Here is a 23878-nt window from a genome sequence, read left to right on the forward strand (position 1 = left end):
ATTTTCTCCCATTCTGAGGGTTGTCTTTTAGTCTTGTTTATGGTTTCCTTTGCTGTGCAAAAGCTTTTAAGTTTCATTAGGTCCCATTTGTTTATTTTTGTTTTTATTTCCATTTCTCTAAGAGGTGGGTCAAAAAGGATCTTGCTGTGATTTATGTCATAGAGTGTTCTGCCTGTGTTTTCCTCTATGAGTTTTATAGTGTCTGGTCTTACCTTTAGGTCTTTAATCCATTTTAGTTTATTCTTGTGCATGGTGTTAGAGAGTGTTCTAATTTCATTCTTTTACGTGTAGCTGTCCAGTTTTCCCAGCACCACTTATTGAAGGGACTGTCTTTTCTCCATTGTATATTCTTGCCTCCTTTATCCAAGATAAGGTGACCATATGTGCGTGGGTTTATCCCTGGGCTTTCTATCCTGTTCCTTTGATCTATATTTCTGTTTTTGTCCCAGTACCATACTGTCTTGATTACTGTAGCTTTGTAATATAGTCTGAAGTCAGGGAGCCTGATTCCTCCAGCTCCGTTATTCTTTCTCAAGATTGTAAAAGCATTATATTAAAGATTTTTAAAATATGGAAAACATGGAACTATAAAGAAAAATGCCCTCTGTAATTAGCTGGACTGCAAAGTATACCCATATTGCCATGTCTATGAGTTCAGTATAACTGGAGATGAGAAACAACAAGTGGAGGAGTGTGGGAGGGATGAGAGACAGGCAGAGAGGCGGGGCTGGGGTTATGGGATGTTGGGGATTACCCAGCATCCTTAGCTGCAGGTGGCCAGTTGGTCAGCTGTGGGCAATAACCAGCCTATGGATCTGCTGAGCCACAGTTCAGGACCTGATGCTTGTCCACATGGGGCCAGGTATTACTACCGGCCTCAAGCAAGTGGCTAGTTGGAAGTTCCCGGAGTACCACCACTGACTGCATTGCTCTCACTGACCAACTGAGGCCAGCTCTTAGAGAGAAGAGATAGAGGGCAAGGAACCATGAGCACCCAGCATCTGACTCAAAGGGCTCTTAAACACCAGTGAGTCATTTCTTAGACCCTCAGAGAGCAGAGACTTACCTGCAGTTGTCAGACAAATCATTGACATTGAGCTATATGTGATACTCTGAGCTGGATACCTAAGCCTTGTAGATCTCCCTTCCTGTGTCTTTTGTTTTTTAATTTGATGTCATAACCACAGAGTCAAAGCTAAATGAGGGATTGGTAGGACTTTAAATGAACAAAGACAGTTAAAGCTTTGCCTGGGTTCTTCCTTCCACCCTGCAGAAAGCTAGTCCGTTTCTGGGGAATGAAGTAACTATGCCAATCGTGAATAACGTCTCTTTATCCTACCAAAGCAGTGACAGGCACCCAGAGAACCTGGTAGAAGATGGTCAAGCCAGACTGTGATGGTGTCAACACAGTGGGTGGGAGAGGTAGTAAGCGGTGACCATTGGTGTGTGTCAGGGAGGATTTGTTCCAGCACACACACGAATGTATGTATTTCAGGCATTTCAGGCCTTGAAGATCTACATTGTAAGTTCCCAAGGGGAAGGCTGACAAAACACAGTTTTATGTTATGTTTATTTTACCACAATTTAGAAACAGTTAAAATTGTAAATTTTATGCATTGTATATTTTACCACAATTTAAAAATATATTAAGGGCTTCCCTGGTGGCGCAGTGGTTGAGAGTCCGCCTGCCGATGCAGGGGACACGGGTTCGTGCCCCGGTCTGGGAAGATCCCACATGCCGTGGAGCGGCTGGGCCCGTGAGCCATGGCCGCTGAGCCTGCGCGTCCGGAGCCTGTGCTCCGCAACGGGAGAGGCCACAGCAGTGAGAGGCCCGCGTACCGCAAGAAAAAAAAATATATATATATATTAAAACTTCTGGAAGAACTCTAATAATAGAAAAAAGCCTCAGCCCTAGTGGCCCACCATCACTTTGCATTGGCTGTTCCCTCTGACCCTGTGCCCTTCCGTGGCCACCCTGTCCCATTAGTCAGGTCTCCACTCAGAAACCACCTGCTCAGACCTTGTGCCTCTTTCCCTCCCTTATTCTTCATCTTAGCACTTACCCCAACTCAACAACACACACATCTACTGGTTACCTCCCCACCTAGAAGGTGATCCCATGGGATCAAGGCTTCGCTCCCTGGAGCCTCCTGTGGTCCCCCCAGGGTTCCTGCATGCTCCCTTACAACATATTTATTATTACCTGAAATGATATTCTTTCTTGGTTCCCTTTGGAGACCATAAACTCCCTGAGAATCAGGACTTTGCCTTGTTAATTGCTGAATCCTTAGCACTTAAACATTTCCTGGCACAAATGAACTAACTTGCTTGAAGTTTTTCCCCTAACATCAATTATATCTTTCAAGTTAGATTTAGCTCCTCTCTAAGCAATAATACCCAGAACAGCATGGGCGAATGTGCTAGTTACTCTTCTTCTTAATGCCCGTTAAAGTAAATGCATAGCTATTAAAATAAAAAATTTTATCTCAAAAATGTGCTATCGAAAATCACCCTGTGCTCTGCAGTGGCCTGAATTCCAATCTGGGAAGACACAATGGAGCAGCTGCCCTGCTGAAGGGCCCCTCCTTCCCCTGCTCCCTCAGCCAGACTGCCATGGGTGGAAGGAACTAGGCTGACCCTCTTCTGAATTTCAGTCTTGCTTCTCCAACTAGCGTTCAGCACCTTTGACAGTTCCCTGAACAGGCATCAACAGATCTGAAACAGAACTCCTTTCTCCTGCCAAAGCCCCTATCCAAGTTTAATTCCTTAGGTCAGTGGTTCTGCACCAGCTGACTCTCTCCCCAGGTAACATTTGACAACGTCTGGAGACATTGTTTATTGTCACACCCTGGGGATGCTTCTGGCATTTAGTGCATAGAAGTCAGGGATGCTGCTAAACATCCTACAATACACAAGACAGTTCCCTACAGCAAAGAGTTATCCAGCCCAAAATATCCCTAATGTCAGAGTTGAGAAACCCCAGTTTAGGTCAATGAGACCTTGGTCCTTCAGACTAAAAACCCTTGCTTTTATCCCAATGCCTCTTTTTTTTTTTTTTTTTTGCAGTACGCGGGCCTCTCACTGTTGTGGCCTCTCCCGTTGCAGAGCACAGCCTCCGGACGCGCAGGCCCAGCGGCCATGGCTCACGGGCCCAGCCGCTCTGCGGCATGTGGGATCTTCCTGGACCGGGGCACGAATTCGTGTCTCCTGCGTCGGCAGGCGGACTCTCAACCACTGCGCCACCAGGGAAGCCCCCAATGCCTCTTATCAGCCCTTAAACAGATGCTGCTCCTTTATAAAACAGGGAAACAACACCTTCAGAACATTTTGAAAAATCAGAATCCTCAGAAATATTTATAACTCCTAGCAAGTTAAAGACCATTTTAAAATAAATTATTTGACTCTAAAAACTTTAAGGTACTGAAGAATTTATAATTGTGATATTCAATTCATAAGTAAAATAATTGCTTCAAAAACAGATGTTATGGGACTTGCTGATCTCTTAGGGAATCACAGAGGTTTTACTGTCTCGCTGGAGAACATTCTCGTATAACAAAAAAGATATAAGTAAAATTGTGCCTCGGGATACATATGTCTTTCAAAGACATATGGGACAATTGAGAAAGCTCTAGACTGAGACTTCGTGCTTTTAAAGCAGTCTGACCATGAGAAATGGTGTCAGATGAAATAAAGTGCATGTGCTAGTGAGTGAAGCCTGCCAGATGGAGAAGATAACTTGACACCTTTAAGGAAATGCATTGAACCAAATCATTCATTCAATGGGTACATTACTGGATCATCTTTGGTCTAATGTAGCCTGGGAGTATTTAATTTTACACTATTTTGTATTTAAGTATAAAATATGATTAAAATTTATCAGTGTATATAAAGAGAAAAAATAGCTATGGTTTCCTGTGAATATCAGAATGGTTTGGAGAAAACCACATCCTAGTGGTGTCTCTTGATTGATAGCAATATAACAAAAAAACTATATCCCTCAGCACCCCCAAATCACTATTGTACTGGCTGTACTCTTCAGATGAAGGTAAACCTTCCAGAGTTCAATGGCAAATTACGTGAAGTGTAAACAAAGTTGGCTAAATGAGTCAAGGCAATCCATCGGTTGTTTTTCTAAACATTCTCTGAAACAATTGTTTTTGTGTATGATCTTTACTTTATGATTTCTCTCCTGAAACAAAAAGTCACTTTAACTCTGTGAGGTAGAATCTGATTGTTTCTTTGCAGAGCTGTCCTGAAGGCTTCCAAGGTGGGAATTGTGGTGAGAGCTATTTTTAATATTCCTCGTCTTTTATTAGCCTGGACTGTGCAGGGAAGAGAAGCGCTGGATTCGTACTGAAAGCCTGATGCCACCGACAGAGCCCACCAGCCTCGGCTCTCACCCTGGGGGGATCAGAGCAGACGGCGGGGGCCTCAGCTGCTGCTGTAGAGATGAAGTGCCTAATATTAGCACACTGAAGCAAGCAATAAATAACCAGAATCTGTGCTCCATCAAGACATTCAATCTCAGAGGAATCCAATTCCAAAGTAGGAAGGCAGAAATTATTTGACAAAAAAAAAAAAAAAAACCTAGTACGATCTGCTGGCAGGGGAAAAACAAACACGTCTGAGCAAATGCAAATATCATTTTAAAAGCAAAGGCAAAAAAAGGAAGATATAGGAGGCCCATCTGCAGAAGGCAATCAATAAAATATAATTAAAATGGGAATATGCGATAGAAAAGCAGGAAAGAAAGCTGACATTCAGCAGCATTAGAAAAATTAACCTCGAGGTTAGGAGGAAAAAAAAAAAGTAACCACATCTAACAAGCACAGAGGCAAGAGGCACAGTGGCAAGGACAGTGGTTTGGAGAGTCAGAGGTCTGGGATGGTGAAGCCATGATCAGCTGAGCTACAGCACCAATGGGTTGACTTTGACCTTCATTCCCCTCATGGGTGAAATGGGGAGAATGATCACACCTGGCTCCCAAGAGCGCCGGAATGAATGAGATCAACCCCGAACAGCAGGAGCCATTTCTTTCAAGTGCACCCTTGAATCCATAATAGCTTGCACCATGCCTGGCACACTGTAGGTGGCTCGATAGTTTTGAATGAATGAATAACTTAGGATTGTAACACTGCCAAGAATTATGCCAATATTGTTTGATCTCTCAGTTTTTAACAGGCAGTTGAGAGCAGTGGTTCTCCAAGTGTGGTCCCCAGAGCATCACCTGGGAACTTACCATAAATGCAAATTCACCAGCATCATCCCAGACCTACAGAATCAGAGACTCTGGGGGTGGGCCCAGCAATTTGAGTTTTAAGAAGCCCTCCAGGTGATTCTGACACAAGGTCCGTGCTACAGTTTGAGAACCACTGATCTGGAAAACCAGCAGCAAACATTTTCTTTTAATATTAATATTATTCATTTAAGAGTTACACATCTCATGCAGATAACAAAGGAAAAAGATCAGAGCGTGAAAGTCAAATACTGTATCACATCAAAAAGCCTTTATTGGCTGCATGTTGACACATGTTTTTTCTTTTCATGAGTGGGAGAGCCCCTACGTTCAATTACTGTACCTGTCACTGCATAGCTTCCAGATCTACTTTCCTATTCTTTAAGAGCATGTGTTGGTGATTTCTGTCCCCAGCCCCAAGCACAGAGCCAGGGACACTGTGGGTACTCATTACAAAGTAATTAATGACTGCATAAGCACCATGCATTACTATTTTTAAATAATCTCTTTCATTCCATTTCCCTAGAACCCAAATAAGAAGTATTAATTGAGATATTAATATAGGCCAGACTATATATGACACCTGTGTCTCCTAATCTAGTGATTACAATGCGGGAGAGATTTCAAGAAAGATCCTTTCATTAAGTATGTTCTGAGAAACTGAAATCAGAAGGGAGAAGACATTAAATTAATCAAAAACTTATACCATGGGGCAGACAAGGTAAGGAATTGCCTTAAAGATATTTATCGGTTGAATTCTAAGCTTGTGTAATAACCCAGACTATAGAGGAGGTGTTCATTCATTTTCTCAGAAAGAAATTTTGGGGGAGTGAACATTCACAAATGGAGAATCTAAAAGATGTTTAGAAACAGTTCCTGCCTGCAGGGAGCTTACTCCAGATGAGGAGAGAAGACACATTTCATAGGAAACAAACACAGTGGGAGCAAAAGCCAGGAAACAGTACCGAGTCAGGCACATTTGGTGTCACGTGAGGCTGGATTGCCTGGAGTGGGCGGCGGGGGGGGAAGGCTGGGGCCAGGGCAAGCCGTGACAGCCTCAAATCCACGTGCTGAGGAGCTGGGGTCACCAGCATGGTGCCTTTGAAGGTTTCTGAACAGAGCGCAGCCATGCCGAAGGAGGGTTGTAGCATGGTCCCTTCTTGTTTGCTTTAACTCAGGGGGAGAGCTTAAGACTTTCCTCTCCTCTCCTTGGAAACAGGGGCCTCTGGTCTGGGCAGAATGAGGGCCGAAGGGGCAGGCAAAGCGGGGCGTAGGAGGATGGGCACAGCCTCTGGGAGAGACAGAGGACTGAAGCTCGGACCCTTCTCATCGGCTTCCTCTTGCTTGTGTTTAGAAGTTACAAACCGGCGCCCTTTATGCATCACCTATTCTGAGCCAGGCGTATGTACGTGTGGATGCAGATGTGCGCTTGTGTGTGTGTAAGTGTGTGTGTGTGTGCGTGTGTATGCGTATATATACATGTTTGCATGTGTGTGTGTATGTTTGCACACGCATGTGTACGTGTGTGCGTGTTCTCTTCAAACCCTACAAGGGCGATATCATCATTCCATTTTACAGACAAGAAAACTTGGGCTCAGGGCTTCCCTGGTGGCACAGTGGTTGAGAGTCTGCCTGCCAATGCACGGGACACGGGTTCGTGCCCCGGTCCGGGAGGATCCCACATGCCGCGGAGCGGCTGGGCCCGTGAGCCATGGTTGCTGAGCCTGCACGTCCGGAACCTGTGCTCCCCAACGGGAGAGGCCACAACAGTGAGAGGCCTGCGTACCGGAAAAAAAAAAAAAAAAGAAAGAAAACTTGGGCTCAGAGAAACTTAATCGGTGAGTGACTCTGCCTGGCGTTAAACCCAGGACCGCAGACCCCAAACCCCACACTCGTTCCTCCTCACATGTCTTTTCTTGCCTCTTCAGGAGGCTTGCTTGGAAAGACCGTGAGAGCCAGGCCAGCCTCGAGGCAGGGAACGTGGCAGGGAGCCGCTCAGGCCCAGCTCTTCTGGGTCTTAGGAGAGAAGGAAACGATGTCCTAAGGGTCTCACATGGTCCAAGTTGGCTTCCCAGAGAGGGAGCCCACAGACGGGACCGAGGCCACATCTCCGGCCACAGGAAGTAGTGGAAGTGCTCCACGCAGGGCATCTGACTCTTGGCTTCACAAAAACAACAATAAGAGCTGCTGACATTCACTGAGCACTCACTGTGCACCAGGGACCCTTCTAAGCGCACCGCATGCATCACTTAACCACTGCATTGTGGGGCTGTGGACTCTGTCACCCACCCCGATTTACAGAGAGAAAGCTGAGACCCAGTGACGTTAGTTTCCCCAGAGTCACACAGAGGATGAGTAGTGGGAGGAGGCTTTGCCCTTGGCTCGGCTGGGCTCCAGTCCTGGGCTTCTGGAAATACTGTACTGCAGTCGTAAGCAAGGCAGCGTGGATGGTGGTGAGGGTGACCGGCTTACCACAATCATTCAGGCAGCAGATGACAAGGCTTGAATGAGGGCACTGGCCGTGGAAGAGGAAGCAGCGTGCAGGGGCAGATGGGGAATCATCGTAAACAGAGCAAACCTGGAGACCGTCCAGAAATAAACAAGACGGGGGAGTCAACAGGCAGGACTGAGCTTCCAGCCTGAGAGACGAGGGTAGTGACGGCACAGCTGATAGAAACAGGAGCCAGTGGAAGAGAGCGAGGCTTGAAAGCATGTGTGGGAGGCAGAGGGAGGGGAGTCTGGGGTTGAGTCTCCGGAGGGGCTGAGGGGTAGCAGAGCATCCCGCTGAGCCCAGTGAAAGTGCTGGGGCTGAGGGGACCCCGGAGGCTGAAAGAAAGGGTCTGGAAGCCATTCACTTAAAGGTGACAGCTCAGAATGAGTGATTGCTGGCCCAGGCAGGGAAAGGCAGCTGAAGCGGGTAAGGACTGAGCTCTACAGATGCAACCGGGCACAGAAGGTGGGAGGAGGGCTGGAGAGCTCCGAGGAGAACGGACACAGGGCAGTGCTGTGTAAGCCAGGCGAGAAGGGCTGCTAGAGATAGACGAGGGCCAAGAAGAAGCCCCGGAAGTCAGTGAGAAGGGCACCACCAATGACACTGGAGAAGCAGATTCATGATATGAAGAGAAAGGAAGTTTAAATAAGTGGGTGGAAAATTACTGACTGGACAAAGAGTCGTGATGAAGAAGAGGACGGAGGGGAGGAGGAAAGGGAAGGGAAGGCGAGCAGACAGAGCGGCAGCAAAGGACTTACAAAATCATTGCTTGTTTGAGGGACTGGTTTTTTGTTTTTTTTTTTTTTTTTTTTTGCGGTACGCGGGCCTCTCACTGTTGTGGCCTCTCCCGTTGCGGAGCACAGGCTCCGGACGCGCAGGCTCAGCGGCCATGACTCATGGGCCCAGCCGCTCCGCGGCATGTGGGATCTTCCCGGACCGGGGCACGAACCCTCATCCCCTGCATCAGCAGGCCACCAGGGAAGCCCTAGATTTTTTTTTTTTTTTGATGTGGACCATTTTAAAGTCTTTATTGAATTGGTTACCATATTGTTTCTGTTTTATGTCTAGGTTTTTTGGCCAGGAGACATGTGGGATCCCAGCTCCCCAACCAGGGATAGAACATGAACCCCCTGCATGGGAAGGTGAAGTCCCAACCACTGGGCCGCCAGGGAAGCCCATGAGGGACTGGTTTTAACTAAGACCTCCAACCCTTGCAGACGGGAGGCTGGGAAGGAAATGGGGGACAGGGAGGGGGGGATGGCAGGGAGAGGAAGACTGAAAAGTTTGGAAGCATAAGCTCGTCCTTTGGAGAAGGACAAGCATAAGAGGGTGGGTTCCCAGCAGCATTATTCACAGCAGCCAAAAGGCGGAAACAACCCACATTCTGTCAATGGATAAAGGATAAACAAAATGTGGTGTCTCCATGCAATGGAATATTATTCGGGCATAAAAAGGAGTGAAATACTGACACATGCTCAACATGGATGAACCTTGAAAACATGATGCTGTGGGAAAGAAGCCAGTCACAGAAGACCACATATCATATTTTTCAACTTATATGAAATGTCCAGCATAGGCAAATCTATACAGACAGAAAGTAGATCAGTGGTTACCTAGGCTGCAGTGTGTGCATGTGTGGCAGGTTCAGAGTGCCAGCTAAAGGGGAAAGGGCTGCTGTTAGGGTGATAAACATGTTCTAAAATTGACACAACTCTGTGAATATATTTTAAAAATCACTGACTTGTACATTTCGATGGTATGTGGATTATATCTCAATAAAACTGCTATTTTAAAAAAAGCTTTGGCATCATCCACAACTACCCACTGCCCCTCACACCTCACATTCAGTCCACCAGAAGTGTCATCAGCAATCCCTTCAAATACACCCTGAATCCAAAACTCACCGCTTCCAGTACCATGGTGCCCAAGCTGGCACTCTCTCTTGTCCGGAGAGTAAATGGCCTCCTGACTGGTTTCCCAATTTTCCTTCCCTATGTCTATTCTCCTTCAAGAGGAAAATCAGATGGCCCACTCCAGTTCACACCCTCCAATGGCTTCCTGTCACTCTTGGGGTAAAATCCCTGTCCTCCCCGCATGGTCTGGTCCCAGCCAAGCCTCATCACCGGTTCTCTTAGGCTCTGTGGCCTTCACACATTCCTGGCATATTCATGCCTCAGGACCTCTGCATGTGCTATTCCCTCTGCCATTCACATTGTGCACAAGCTCATGTTATTCATTTTAGTCAGGTCTCTACACAAGCATTTCCCCTTCAGATAGGCCTCACCTAATCCCCCTGTCTACAATCATACTCCCAGTTCTTTATCTCTTTCCTGTATTTTGTTTCTCTTCCTAGCATCTATCACCATGATGCGTTCCCTTGACCACACACACACACACACACACACACATACACACACACCCCAAAGAACACACACATGCATATTGTTGACTCATCTCACTAACACACCACCTCTATGAACACAGGGTATTCGCTATTTCACAGTGGGGTTCTTAGCACTTAGAAAATACCTAGCACATAGTGGACACTTGACAAATGACTGTTGAATGAATGAGTGATCCTCACAACAAGCCCTTATTTTAAAGATGAAGAAACCCAAGAGAGGTGCGGAGGGCAATTCAAGGTCGCACAGTTAGTAAGTAGAAGAGACTGGATCCAAGGCTGGCCACACTACAGTTCTGTTTTGTCCCCTGGACTCAGCTGGCACTCTCTCTGCACCACGGTCCATGCAGTCATAGCCCATCAGAGATGCCCATACCTCTCGCTCTACTCATAACTAGTGGAAAATTCACAGACCATGAGAATGTTGCAGTAAACACACTTTGACCCAAAGATGGACACAGAGTGAAGAAGCCTGACTTTCCCCGTGAGCTTATAGACCTTGGTCACATCCTCCACCCTCACGGAGTCATCATTACCCCCCCACACACACACACTTCACGTACAGAGGCAGCTCCGAGGTTCCTTCCATTCTGAAACTGAACTAACCCACTTCTTCAAACCTGCACTCATCTGCCATTGGACTCACCCTTCGAGCTGAGTGAGACTGGGTGTAGGGACTCAGCAAATTCTACTCGGGATTCACCTCCAGGAGGAGCTGACCCATTTCCAACTCACGCTCAAAGGCACCTTGATGCTGATTTGAGCCACACCCAGTGTTTAAAAGAGTAAAGCTGGGATGGGAACACATGCTGCACTCCCCTCACCTCGGAAATGATGAGTTTTAAAAACAGGCTGAAATCAACAATTAGTTGGAACAGTGAAGTGCTTTGAAGCTGAGATGTGCTTCATATGATACATAATATTTTGGCAGTGGTGGTTCTGAACATGCATCACAGCTATTCTTTTCAGAAAAAGTAATAGCTCCTTGGAGGAAAAATTACACTCTTGAAATTAGAAGGCTTTTATAAAATAAATCCTGATTAAAGAAGGTAAATTCCATGTCTACTGTGAGCAAAGCACAAGGCGTGGAACTGACAGGGGATGGGGAAATAAAGAGCCATGTAACACAGCAGTGCCGCCCTCAGGCCAGCCCCAATCTGATGTGGGAGGGAAAAAAAATACGTGTGCTACAGGGAGAAGCCTGGGGAGAGAAGGCAGAGAGCAGAGTTAAGGAAATCCAGTCCTCGGTATACATCTGGATGCCTCGGATAGAATTTCATCTTATTCTATTCATTCATTTATTCAACAAATCCTTATTGAGCACCTACTATGTGCCATGGCTAAGTACTGGAGACATGTGTCAACAGAATTGGAGCTTGTTTTCTCATTTAATACTCATAACCAGCAGTGACGAGGGCTGTTGCCAAGTCCCTGCAAAGTCAAAGAAGCAGGCCCAGAGAGGTTGTGTAACTTGCCTAAGGAGCCCAGCTAGAAAACGGTAAGGATGGAAGCAGGATTGAGACTGCTGGCTCCAGAGGCTGTGGTCAAGTGGGATGGGTAGTGGTCTAGACGGGACCAGGTCTTCTGACTCTGGCACTTGGGGCTCAGGCAGCAAGCAGAGTCTCCAGGAAGTTCATTCTGAACCAGACAGTATGATAGTGGGGTGATGGGAAATAGCCCACATTTAAGTTCTAATTGTGTGAGATTTATCCTTGTGATCAGGGCATTCTGACTGCAGAGTCTGTGCTATTAAATTGTATGTTATAATTTTTAAAAATAATATAAAAGAGACCTTTCTAATTCTGTTCTGCACACTAACTGTGCCACTAACGTTATATTTAGAGCAGTCTGTATTTGCCACTCACTGATTCTCACATCCTGCCCATCCGTATCCGGTCACCTGGTCACTGCCAACCAGTGTCGCTTGGGAAGCTTCTAGGCCACGTGAAAACCAAGCGGCTATGACTATCTCCATATATGGTGTTGCCCTTCAGTGTGCCTGGTAACTCCCAGCCACCTTCCCTTGCTTCTGTCCCCGTATGAAGTCTTTTAGGGAGACCTCAAAGCTTTTGAGGCACCCTTATCACATCAGTGTAAACAGGAGGCCACCAAAGGTTTGGACAAACCTGTTGCCAAAGTCAATAACCTCCTCTTAGACTCTCCCACAGTATTTGGTGCTATTGACAACCCCCTTCTTTTTGAAAGTATTGCCAAAAATTTCAAGAAAACTATCAATCACCCTTAATAAAAATTTCCTCCCAAAACAGAAATTGGATTGACTATAATCTATAATTCATCTTATATTGTACAACACATGTATATGACACATCAATGTTTTACTATTTAAAAAAAATCACCTCCTGCTTCCAAGAAATTGTAATAAAAATTAAAATGGAAACTACAGCAGAGAGTTCATTACTTAATTGACTCAACATCCAACACACCATATTCATACATTTCTGGATTACCGATGACTCAAAAATCCTCTTTGTACAGGCATTTGACGTAGAAATTAAAGCAAAACATCAACATATTAGCAAATCTGGAGCAGAAGCTTCTTTGCTGAAAATAATATTTTTCCTTTTCAAGCAACGTTCTCTTCTCAAGAGAAATGAGTGTTGCATCAAGACAACGTCTCTGCGAAGACTTGTGGAAGCTTTGTTCTCTGGTGACAAGAACCTGGCTTGAATTCATTCATTCATCAAACAAGATCATGTCTCATGATCAGACTCGCAAACATGAAAGCACAGCGATAAATTTTCAACAGGAAGCACACTTCCCACTGCTAGAGGGTTCTTATGCACATATCTGGTGCTTCAGAGGTCAATTAATTGATGTTAATTAACCTGGAAACGGTTTTTCTCACAAAGGAAATATAGTTTTCCTATGGAAACATACGTTTTTCAAGGACATTCAGAACTAAACTAAATAGAAAACGCCTCTTTCCAAATATCTAGTCACTGCTTTGGGGCAAAATGGCCTAATATTTCTCCTCTTAAGAAGAGTCCAGTTTGATATGAGAAAGTTGAAAGCATGACATGGTTTTGAATCACGTTTGCACCAGAAGAGTCCTCAGCTCGCAGTGTGGCTACACACACGGGAAAAGAGTGTAATAAAAAGATCAAGAACATGGGCTTGGGAGCCCGGCAGAGGACCTGGGTTCAAACCTCAGCCCCAACAGTTATGGGCATGTGAACCTGGCATGGCGGAGACCATGAGAATGTTCGCCACACTGACTCCTCTCCCCAGGCAAAACCTCTAGGGACCAAGGGACCAAATTCTAGCAAACGGCATGTGGCGGAAGTGACATAACGACACATCCAGGCACTGCTCTCAGAGCATCACACAAGACCCTCCAGATCCCTGAGTTACCACCTGGAGGGCAAGTGCCTTCATCCAACTATGACACAGCAGAAATTTAACCTTTGCTTGGAAGCCACTGAGATTTGGGGATTGGTGTGTGACCAGTCGAGTGTCCTTCTAATATTCTTGGCCAAGTTACAAACTCCCCTGTGCCTCAGATTTCTCATCTACAAAAATGGTATAATTAAGAGTGTTTAACTAGGAGATTGTTCTAAAGATCAGCCTTGGAAAGCACTTAGCACAGCCCTGGCACGTGGTTACACTGAATAAACACTAGCTATTAGCGTGTGCACACGTCTGTGTGTTTGTGTGCATGTGTGTGTGTACTACAGTAAAAAGCAGGTGGAGAGGGACTTCCCTGGCAGTCCAGTGGTTTAGGACCCCGGGCTCCCACTGCAGGGGGTGCGGGTTCGATCCCTGGTCTGGGAACTAAGATCCCACATGCTGTGGAGTGCGGCCAAAGAAAAAAAATGTTAAGAAGAAAAAGAAAGCAGATGGAGAGATAGAGCTGGACACTAAAAGGGGAAAGAAGGGCTGTTCCCACAGGATGTGGGAACTGATAAAGTAGAAACTGGCCTAAGAGAACTGCAGGAACAAGTCAGGAGGTAGCTGAGCAAAGAGACAGTTAGGTACCAGATTTCCTAGATCTCTTCTACCTCTGCTTGGGATGTCCTAGAGCATGAGGAAAAATGGAGGCTATGGGGGAAGGAATCCCACAGCCCCAGTTCCAGGAAAGGCCAGTGAAGTTGCTACTGGAAGTCAGAGAGATCCTGATAGAAACAGGATGGCTGAGAGACCCCAGCCGCTTTGGATAAAGTAGAAGGTGAGAGAGATGAAGACAGAGCTACAGATTCAAGGAGAGCAGAAAAGATTTTAAATGCTGCTGTGGTTCTCTGGCTGCTTTACATTTCTATTAAACAAGAAAGAATTTCTTTTATGTGCTAGGGTTTTCTCACAGGTGGACAACTGTATGCAAACTCTTTGCCATTCAAGAACCAGAAAACAGCATGATGTAAATGTCAGTGGAGATTATGTAAAGTTGTTTAAACTGTGACCAGTGTACAAAGGTATGTATCTCTAATATATGACTGTATGTTATTTCATGAAAACTGGATAGATTTAAACCTGTAATATTCAGGAAATTGAAGAACAACTGTTAGAAAGTCATTTATTAAAACAATAACAACTTACAAACGTGGTGTTATAAAATAGTTTTGTTGTTTTTTGGGGTTTTTTTTTTTGCGGTACGTGGGCCTCTCACTGTTGTGGCCTCTCCCGTTGCGGAGCACAGGCTCTCCACGCGCAGGCCCAGCGGCCATGGTTCACGGGCCCAACCGCTCCGCGGCATGTGGCATCTTCCCGGACCAGGGCACGAACCCGCGTCCCCTGCATCGGCAGGTGGACTCTCAACCACTGCACCACCAGGGAAGCCCAGTTTTGTTGTTTTAATAGAAGAAATAAAAGATGATCACTTTGTAAATCAAGATCTGCTTGCCGTATCTCAGCTTCCAGCACAATTCTAATGAATTTACTGGAAATCACCAAACTGTCCCTGAGTCTAATTATCAAAATCCGATTCTTAAGAGTGCTTCTGAAGAGTGCTTCAGTGTTCCTGAAGCTAACTGAAAGTCAAAGTACTATTTTTATTGTTATTGTTGTTATTAGAAGAACCAAGGAGAATGCTGTCTGTCTATATATGCCACCTAGAAACACACAGAAAAAGCCATGATGTGCTATCCACGTAGAAGATATTAAATCATCTTAGATGATAGAGGTGAAGTTCTTCTCCCCACTAATAAGCAAAAAATAATTTACAGTGCTTCTGGAAATTTCAAATCAATGGTTAAATACTGACAGTGCAGAAATGCCTAAAGTGAGAATAAGCACAGTTAAAAATGTATGAAGTATCCAGTCATTCCAAATTCTATCAGCAGCTTTCTAGAGAAGGGGGCACAGTGTAAAGGTTTCATATACTATGTATTTATAGAAATGGAGTATCTTTGAAGAAGAAAAATAAAGTTAGAGTAAAAGATAAAATATCCCAATTTCAAACCATATATACAAAAATCAAATTCATATTAATTAAATACTTTGCTGAAAATCAAAAATTTTAAATTCCTGGTAGAAAATATACTTGAATATCTTTTAGATCTTTAGGAAGGAAAATATTTTCTTAAAGAGGACATAAGGGCTTCCCTGGTGGCACAGTGGCTGAGAGTCCACCTGTCGACGCAGGGGACACGGGTTCGTGCCCTGGTCCGGGAAGATCCCACATGCCGCGGAGCGGCTGGGCCCATGAGCCATGGCCGCTGAGCCTGCAGGTCCGGAGCCTGTGCTCCACAACGGGAGAGGCCACAACAGTGAGAGGCCCACATACTGAAAAAAAAAAAAAAAAAAAAAAAAAAAAAACATAAAATGTAGTAACTAGAAAAGCAAAGTTTGCAAAATATAATTAGAATGCCCATTCATCAAAAGATCACTCAACGTTTTGGGATTAATATATACACATTCCTATATATAAAATAGATAACCAGCAAGGACCTACCGTATAGCACAGGGAACTCTACTCAATATTTTATAATAACCTATAAGGAAAAAGAAACTGAAAAAGAATATATATCTGAATCACTGTGCTATACACCTGAAACTAACACAACATTGTAAATCAACTAAACGCCAATTTTTAAAAAAAAGGTCCCTCAAAGTGAAAAGACAAATTACACACTTGGAGAAAATATCTTCAATTCATACAATTGACAATGACAAATGATTAGAACAAAAAAGAAACAGAGAACTCTTGCAAACCAATGAGAAGAGCGCACACACACACACACACACACACACACACAAATTTGGACAAGAGATAGGAAAACAACGACCATAGGAAGAGGAGCCCAGCATCATTAGTGAACCACAAAGTACAGAGACCACAATGAGGTACCTTTTCTACACCCATTCAGTTATCAAAAATTAAAATTTCTGATACTACAAAATATTGAAGAAAATCTGAATCCATAAGATCACTTATGCATTTCATGTGGGAGTATATATTTGTGCAACCACCGTGGAAAACAGTTTGGCAAGACCAACTATAATTGGTCAGTCATATATGTTATGTTCCAGCAATTCCACTCCTAGGTACAACCTAAAACAACCCCTAGCACATAAACAATGGAAGGCATACAAGAATGTGCTTATCTGTGCCTGTCCACAGGAGAATAGAGCAATGAAATTTTATATAGCAATCCAAAAGAATGAACTGTAACCATGTAGATGCATCTCAGCAAGACGGGATCAAGTGAAAAAAGTAAGCACCAGACAATTACACGCATGATAACATAACATGATTCATGCATGATACTGTTTTTATAAATTTGAGCACAGTTAAAACAAAGATAAAATCTTCTGTAAAAAACATGTAAATACTAAGATCATATAAAGAGGAAAACAAAAGACGGATCAACTCAAGATTCAGGGTGACTGTTAGCTCTGGATGGGGAAGGGAGACCGAGGGATGGGCTGATGAGGAGACTATATGGTTAGTCATCAGGCTGAACTTCTGGTTTTGGTGGTGGCTCCACCAGTGACTACTGCATATTAAAATAGTTAAGTAAATATATAAAAGCATGCTATGGACAAGATGAGAGAGTATCACGAACCAAGCATTATGGTCATTCCAATTTTATGCACCTGAGTTCCTTTAAAAATAGAGAAGTCTCCTCTGAGAACAGACCTGAGTAAAATACCAAACAAACCATTTCAGTCCAAACAGCCCTGATTGAGACTATTTATAGAAGGATCTTTATTCATCCTAGCATCACTTATAAAAGAGAAATAAAACTGAAACTCTCTTAAAGACCCATCAATAGAGGAGTGGTTTAAAACATCAGGCCACGTTCATACTCTTTCATTAATCCATCTCATCAACACATTGTCTGAGCGTCCCGGATTCATCAGACATGGTGGGACACAATGTTGAACGGAACTGATTCAGGTCCTGTTCTCACAGGGTTGACTCTGGAGGGGGAAGACAGGCAGGAATCAAAGAATCACACGTGTACACGCCCACTGCAAACAGATGAGGGCTGTGAAGGAAAGGAACGCCCAGCTATAAAAGAGGAAAAGGGAAGGAGACCTAGACGGAAGCATTCAGCTGAGACTTCCCAAGGAAAGGGGGCATTTAACAGGGTCCAAAATAGAAACCAGGCAAAAGGGAGGCATCAGGGAGAGCTGTCCAGGCACAGAGACAGGGAGGTGGTCCTGCAGCAGCTCAAGCACACAGGGAGGTGAAAGGCCAAGGTAGCTGGTCCCAGAGCAAGGTGAGCAGTGGGGTGAGATGGGGCTGGAAAGGTGGGTGAGCGACAGATCACGGAGGAGAATGAGGATGAGGATTCTGGCCTTCATCCCAAGAGCAATGGGGAGAAGGGGATTAAGTGGGAAAGCAGCTACATCAGATCCGCACTGGAAAATAATCACCCAGGAGAATGGACAGTCTGGGGGCATTGACATAACGAAAGCCAGGGATCCACACTGGAAAATAATCACCCAGGAGAATGGACAGTCTGGGGGCATTGACATAACGAAAGCCAGGGCTCACTTTGGCGTGATCACTCTGGTTCCAGGGCACAGCACAGTCAAGAGGAGACAGAGAAAGAGTGAGAGGTTATCTCAGTTACACAGACAAGGGGCAAAGGCAGCTAGCCTGGGAGCAGTGGCAGTGGGGCTGCAGAGAAGGCGGGGGGTGGGATTTGCGAAGTCTTTTGGTGGTAAGATGGAGAACGCTTGGGGGCAGAAAGGACAGAGGGTGGGGGGCACTTAGGGTGACCTATAGACGTCTGGCTTGTAGAAGGAGATGGAACACCAGAAGCTGAGCTGTGTGGAGCTGGGGATGTGATGAGCTCAGTTTTGGAATGACTGGGCTTCAGGTGGCCTGGAACATCTGAATGGAGACAGCAACTAGGCAGTAGTCTCACCTGGAGATACAAATTTAGGAGATGTGCTACGAAATTGTTAAAGTGAATAAGGTAGCCCCATATGTACTGACACGGAAGGATATGTACGATCTACTGGTAAATATACACTGAAAAAAGTAAGTTGTAGAGCTGTATGTATACTATAATCACTTTTTAAAAATATATAGAAAAATACTTAATCATCTGATCTGAAAGGGAAATACACACACACACACACACACACACACACACACAGGTCTGGAAAATATATATCAAACGATTAACCTACCGTTATTATAGAGTTTGGGCTGGGATAGATGAGTGAAGGACTTTCCCTTTTTTGTTTATGAATTTCGGCATGGATGGGCCTTGCTTCTTACAATGAGCACTTCATCACCCCAACTCCCACTTCACTCCATCCCCAGCTCCTACATCACCCTGAATCCCTGCCCAGTGGTCGATGATGCAACAGGATGAGATGGAAAAAGAAAGATGATGTCAGTTTTCCACGTTATTGATGATAAAAAAGGAGTAATTTGGTGTTTGCTTTTAAGCTGCATCAAAACAGCTGTATCAAAATGTTCACCAGTAAAACGCCATTCCTGCTCCTTGAGGGTTTATAACCGAGTTGGCTGAGCACTAAGTCAATAAGATGATTGCCAGAGAATAGAAGTCTGTTGTCCTCTGCCCTCTGCTAAGAGGCACCCTTTGTGCTCCGTGGATCTGAAAGTCTCATGTAAGATCAATGAATCCCCCATATTAACCAAGGAATACTAAAGACCTCCCCCACTGTGCAGGGTGGTGTTCCAAGAACTTGGAATAATGAACATACATGAACACAAGGAAATGAACACAAATAAGGGGATTGGGTGGCATTACCTAACAGCCTGCATAGTTTAGCCTAAATTCTTCTTAAGGTACTTAGCATAATCACTCAGCACAGCGCCAGCCGACACTCAGTACCTATTTGCAGAATTGTCTTTGAAACATCCAGGCCTCTATTTGACCAGGAATATCATTACTCCAGAACAAAAATGGTGAAACGCTAAGACAGAAGCATCCTAACGTCAGAAAGCCAGCCAAAGAACATGATGTTTATCCCCATAGGAACTTCCTTCCTCCATTCCCATCAGCATGGGCTGATGGAACCAATGAGAGCTTAAAGTCACCTGTCCAACAATGTATGCTTAACCATCCTTAATTAATAAGTGTCTATTCTACAGAGAGACACATAGTAACTATTAACTATGGAAACCTTACCAGCAAGGCAAACACAGGTGAAGTTGCCCCCATCTTGCTTTTCATTCGCATCAACACAGCTCGCATTGTTCTGGCAGGGTTTCCTCTGGCAGGCGTCGAATTCTTCACAGAAAGTACCCGTGTACTGATCATCACAGTTACACGAAAAAGTTGCCTAAAACACAAACATATGGTGTATGTTACTTGAGTCCCCTAAAATGTGTGCGTTGACTGTGAAACTCAAAGTTCAAACGTACCACTTATTTTTACAATTATACCAACACTAAGTATTTTAATCGTATCACTTATATCATGATCTGATTAAAATCATAGCTTTAAAAAAATAGTCTATTTCTTTACAGTTTAATTTCAAACATGTTTTTTATTGATAAGTATCTCAATGGTTTTCAACCTTCCTAAACCATAAATGGAAAGAATAATTATTTTAAGCAAAAAATAAAGTTTCGCTGACCTGACATGGAAATGGGAATTATGCCAGAGCAGATATATTGAGCTACAGTCATTAAATTAGATGTCACTCCAAATGAAATCCTTCAGCATAGATAGTGCCTGCGACAAAAGCATCATGAAATGTGGCACGGGGCCCACCCTTCCAGATCACTGAGAGACTTTACCAAACCACTCTGTAAATGAGGCTCCATGTGCAGCCACGCAGATGACCTGAGTGTAAGGGAAAATAAAAAGGACCGTTTTGTTTGGTTTGTTATACTAGTAAAAGACCATAACTCAGACCCAGAGAACTGCATTTGACTGGAAGCTTCATTTCTGAGGTAGTTGTAAAGTCCAAATAAAACTGGGCCTTCCTGCTCTCTTCCTAATGCTGGCCAGAGGGTGGTGATGCATCTAAAAGAAACACAGGTCTGGCTCCAAAGCCTTGTGTAGATGTGACTGCAGGTTCTCACGAAGAGTGGAGAAGAGGAAGCAAAGGAGAATGGCATACATAAAACTTACTGCATAAAAAAAATAAAAACAAAACAGACCAAAGTACCCTTCCCAGCTCTCCCCAAGCCCCACACATCAGGCAGGTGTTTCAAAGCCCCGCCCACAGCCTCTCACAGCCCTGCCTACCTCCCTCCCTCTGGAGGGGGTGGGGGACCCAGCCTCCTGCCCTTGATCTTACAGAGACTCTGTGGGCTTCTCCAGGTATTGTTAACTCAGGATCCCACCCCGTACCCACCCACCCCCACCAAGCACTACACAACATCTTCTCTCTTAAAAAACAAAAGGGTTGTCTTCTTCTAATATTTTTTTGTCCTTTAATCAAGTTTTATACTTCTTGTCCATTTCTTGATTAATTTACTCCTGAATATTTAGATTTCTTTGTAGCTATTGCTAATGAGATCCTTTCCTCACCCCTTTCTTGTAATACCCATCAGACTTGCTAGCGATTATTACTGACATGTAAAGTGCTAACGTTACGTTACCTGTCATCACCCTGGGCTCTCATTACAGGTCAGAAGTTTTAGTTGAGCCTCTTGAGTTTTCCAGATAAGACAAGCGCCCCCCCCAAAAAAAAAACAAAGGGAACATCAATTGCAAATCATGATTATGTCACCTTCTCTTCTCTAGTTCTCATGGTTACATTGGTGGCACATCCAGATTAATTTTGATTTCAAAGGGAGGTTTGTAGAATTTATCACTAAGTAGAATGCTTGGAACAGTGATCAAATTTTATCAAATGCCATTTTAGCTTCTATTTTTAAAAATTATCTTTTTTATCTCTAACCTATCAGTATGTGAATTGAATGTTTAAATTCCCTACTATTGACTCCTTACATTCCTGGAAGGAAAACCCACAGAGGTCATTAGGTAAAATTATTTTATGGCTGCATTCTATTTGTAGTTATATTTCTATGGCTTCCATCTAACTTGCCCTAACCCACAGACTCCTTTTCTAAGAAAAACTGTCCCTTGCATGGTGAGATCATAGTTTACACCATAAGAGGATGCCCCTTGTCATAAGTGACTAAACCAGGAGTGGATGGATCTCTGACCTCAGCAACCAACCAAGAAGCCAGACAGTCAATCATGACATTTAGCTCAACCAAAAGAGCCAGATTTTATGTAGGTGTCTTTCTTTTGTTAGTTGAAGTTGTAGTTGTTGTTGTTAAGGGAATATGACACATCCTTATAAACTGCATCATCAAGTTCTCTTTAGTTTAAGGACACACTCATCAATTATACCTTAGAAACTAGAACAACTGGAATAAAAGCAATGGCTTTTTCTACTTAAGTTAGAGGTAAATTTTCTGCCTTCTGTTTCTATCATCTCATACCTCCTTGTGGCAAACGGAAGTTCCCCCTGCCTTCTAGCAATAGTTGACTTCTTATCTGTTTTTTTCTTGATGCTGTGAGTTTTTTCCCCTTTTGTGTGTTTGTATAGACTTTGTAGTTGAAAGCTGGGAAAAGCTCATTAAGGACTATTAGAAAGGCAGCCTTGTAATTAGGAAACTCCTTTTCTGTCTTCTACCTAAATAGATGCTTCTCCAAAGAAGATATACAGATGGCCAATAGGCAAATGAAAAGATGTTCAACACTGCTAATCATTAGAGAAAAGCAAATCAAAATTACAATGAGGTATTATATCGCTCTGGTCAGAATGGCCATCATTAAAAAGTCTACAAAGAACAAATGCTGGAGAGGATGTGGAGAAAAGGGAACCCTCCTACACTGTTGGTGGGAATGTACATTGGTGCAGCCACTATGGAAAACAGTATGGAGGTTCCTCAAAAAACTAAAGATAGAGTTGCCATAGGATCCAGCAATCCCATTCCTGGGCATGTATCTGTAGAAAACTCTAATTTGAAAAGATACATGCACCCCAATGTTCAGGGCAGCACTATTTACAATAGCCAAGACATGGAAGCAACTTAAATGTCCATCAACAGATGAATAAAGAAGATGTGGTACATATATACAATGGAATATTACTCAGCCATAAAAAAGAACAAAATAATGTCATTGCAGCAACATGGATGGACCTAGAGGTTGTCATCCTGAGTGAAGTAAGTCAGAAAAAGAAAGACAACTACCATATGATATCACTTTTATGTGAAATCTAAAATATGATACAAGCAAACTTATTTACCAAACAGAAACAGACTCACAGACATAGAAAACAAACTTATGGTCACCAAAGGGAAAAGGGGGTGGAGAAGGGATAAATTAGGAGTTTGAGATTAGCAGATACAAACTACTATATATAAACAAGGGCCTACTGTATAGCACAGGGAAGTATATTCAATGTCTTATAATAAACCATAATGGAAAAGAATATGAAAAAGAATATGCATATACATATATGTATAACTGAATCACTGCTGCACACCAGAACACACCACTGTAACTCAACTATACTTCAATGAAAAAATAAAAGTAAATAAATAAAAATTAAAAAATAGATCTCTCTTCTAAGGAAAATCTTGTCCTTGCTCAAATGGACAACAGTGCACAACGTTGATATTTGCAAGAGGCTGCCTGGAGCCCCTTGTGCATCTGCAGAGTTGTGACCGCCTTTGAATGTAAAAGCTGTGCATACCCAGCAGGCACAATTCCAAACCGGGCCTCAGCATCATAATAAATTACTCCATGTAACTATTTTTGGCAGCTGTCCACTAAAAATTACTTGGTTTGTATCCAGTCATTCCATTTTTCAGATAAATTTCTCTGGTCATTTGGGGGATACATTTTGCATATAATTCATCTGGCAAGTTCAATGGAAAATATGTTACTTGTGAAAATAAATTATTAAACGCCCCAAATCAAATGTCTTTCAGTTAGCATTGATTGAATTTATATATATATATACTTTTTTTTAATTGAAGTGTAGTTGAATGAATTGAAAGATAAAACGAAAGCCGCGCATTTTGTTTTAAGAAGGAAGCTTGAAAGAAACCTTAAGAAATTGTTGAAACAATTGCTTTTGACCAAGCAAAGCACTGAATTGATTCTAAAACTTTGACTGATGGATGAGGAAGAAGATTAACAAATGTTTACATATTCTTGACCATAAAATTTTAGTTAAATCTTTGCGTATTATGTGTCACGCTGTCCATAAAGTTAGATTTCTTCCAAAGTCTACTTTCTAAGAATGAAGAGCTTTCCTATAATATTAAAAGGATTTTTAAATAGCTTCAAGACTTTGACTTGTAAGGGGCCATAAATATTTATTAGGA

General features: G+C 43.4%; 1 protein-coding gene across 1 annotated transcript in view; it reads right to left on the reverse strand.

Annotated features, from left to right (window-relative positions):
* Positions 1–23878, reverse strand: part of DNER (delta/notch like EGF repeat containing) — a gene marked incomplete at both ends in the record, with an annotated part of 323334 nt that overhangs the window by 104471 nt on the left and 194985 nt on the right. The window contains one exon of the mRNA XM_081243331.1: positions 19704–19857. Within this exon, the coding sequence (XP_081099457.1) occupies positions 19704–19857 (154 nt within the window). The remainder of the gene's footprint in view (positions 1–19703; positions 19858–23878) is intronic.

Source organism: Mesoplodon bidens (genome assembly GCF_964165515.1).
Source record: "Mesoplodon bidens genome assembly, chromosome: 8".
Classification (NCBI taxonomy): domain Eukaryota; kingdom Metazoa; phylum Chordata; class Mammalia; order Artiodactyla; family Ziphiidae; genus Mesoplodon; species Mesoplodon bidens.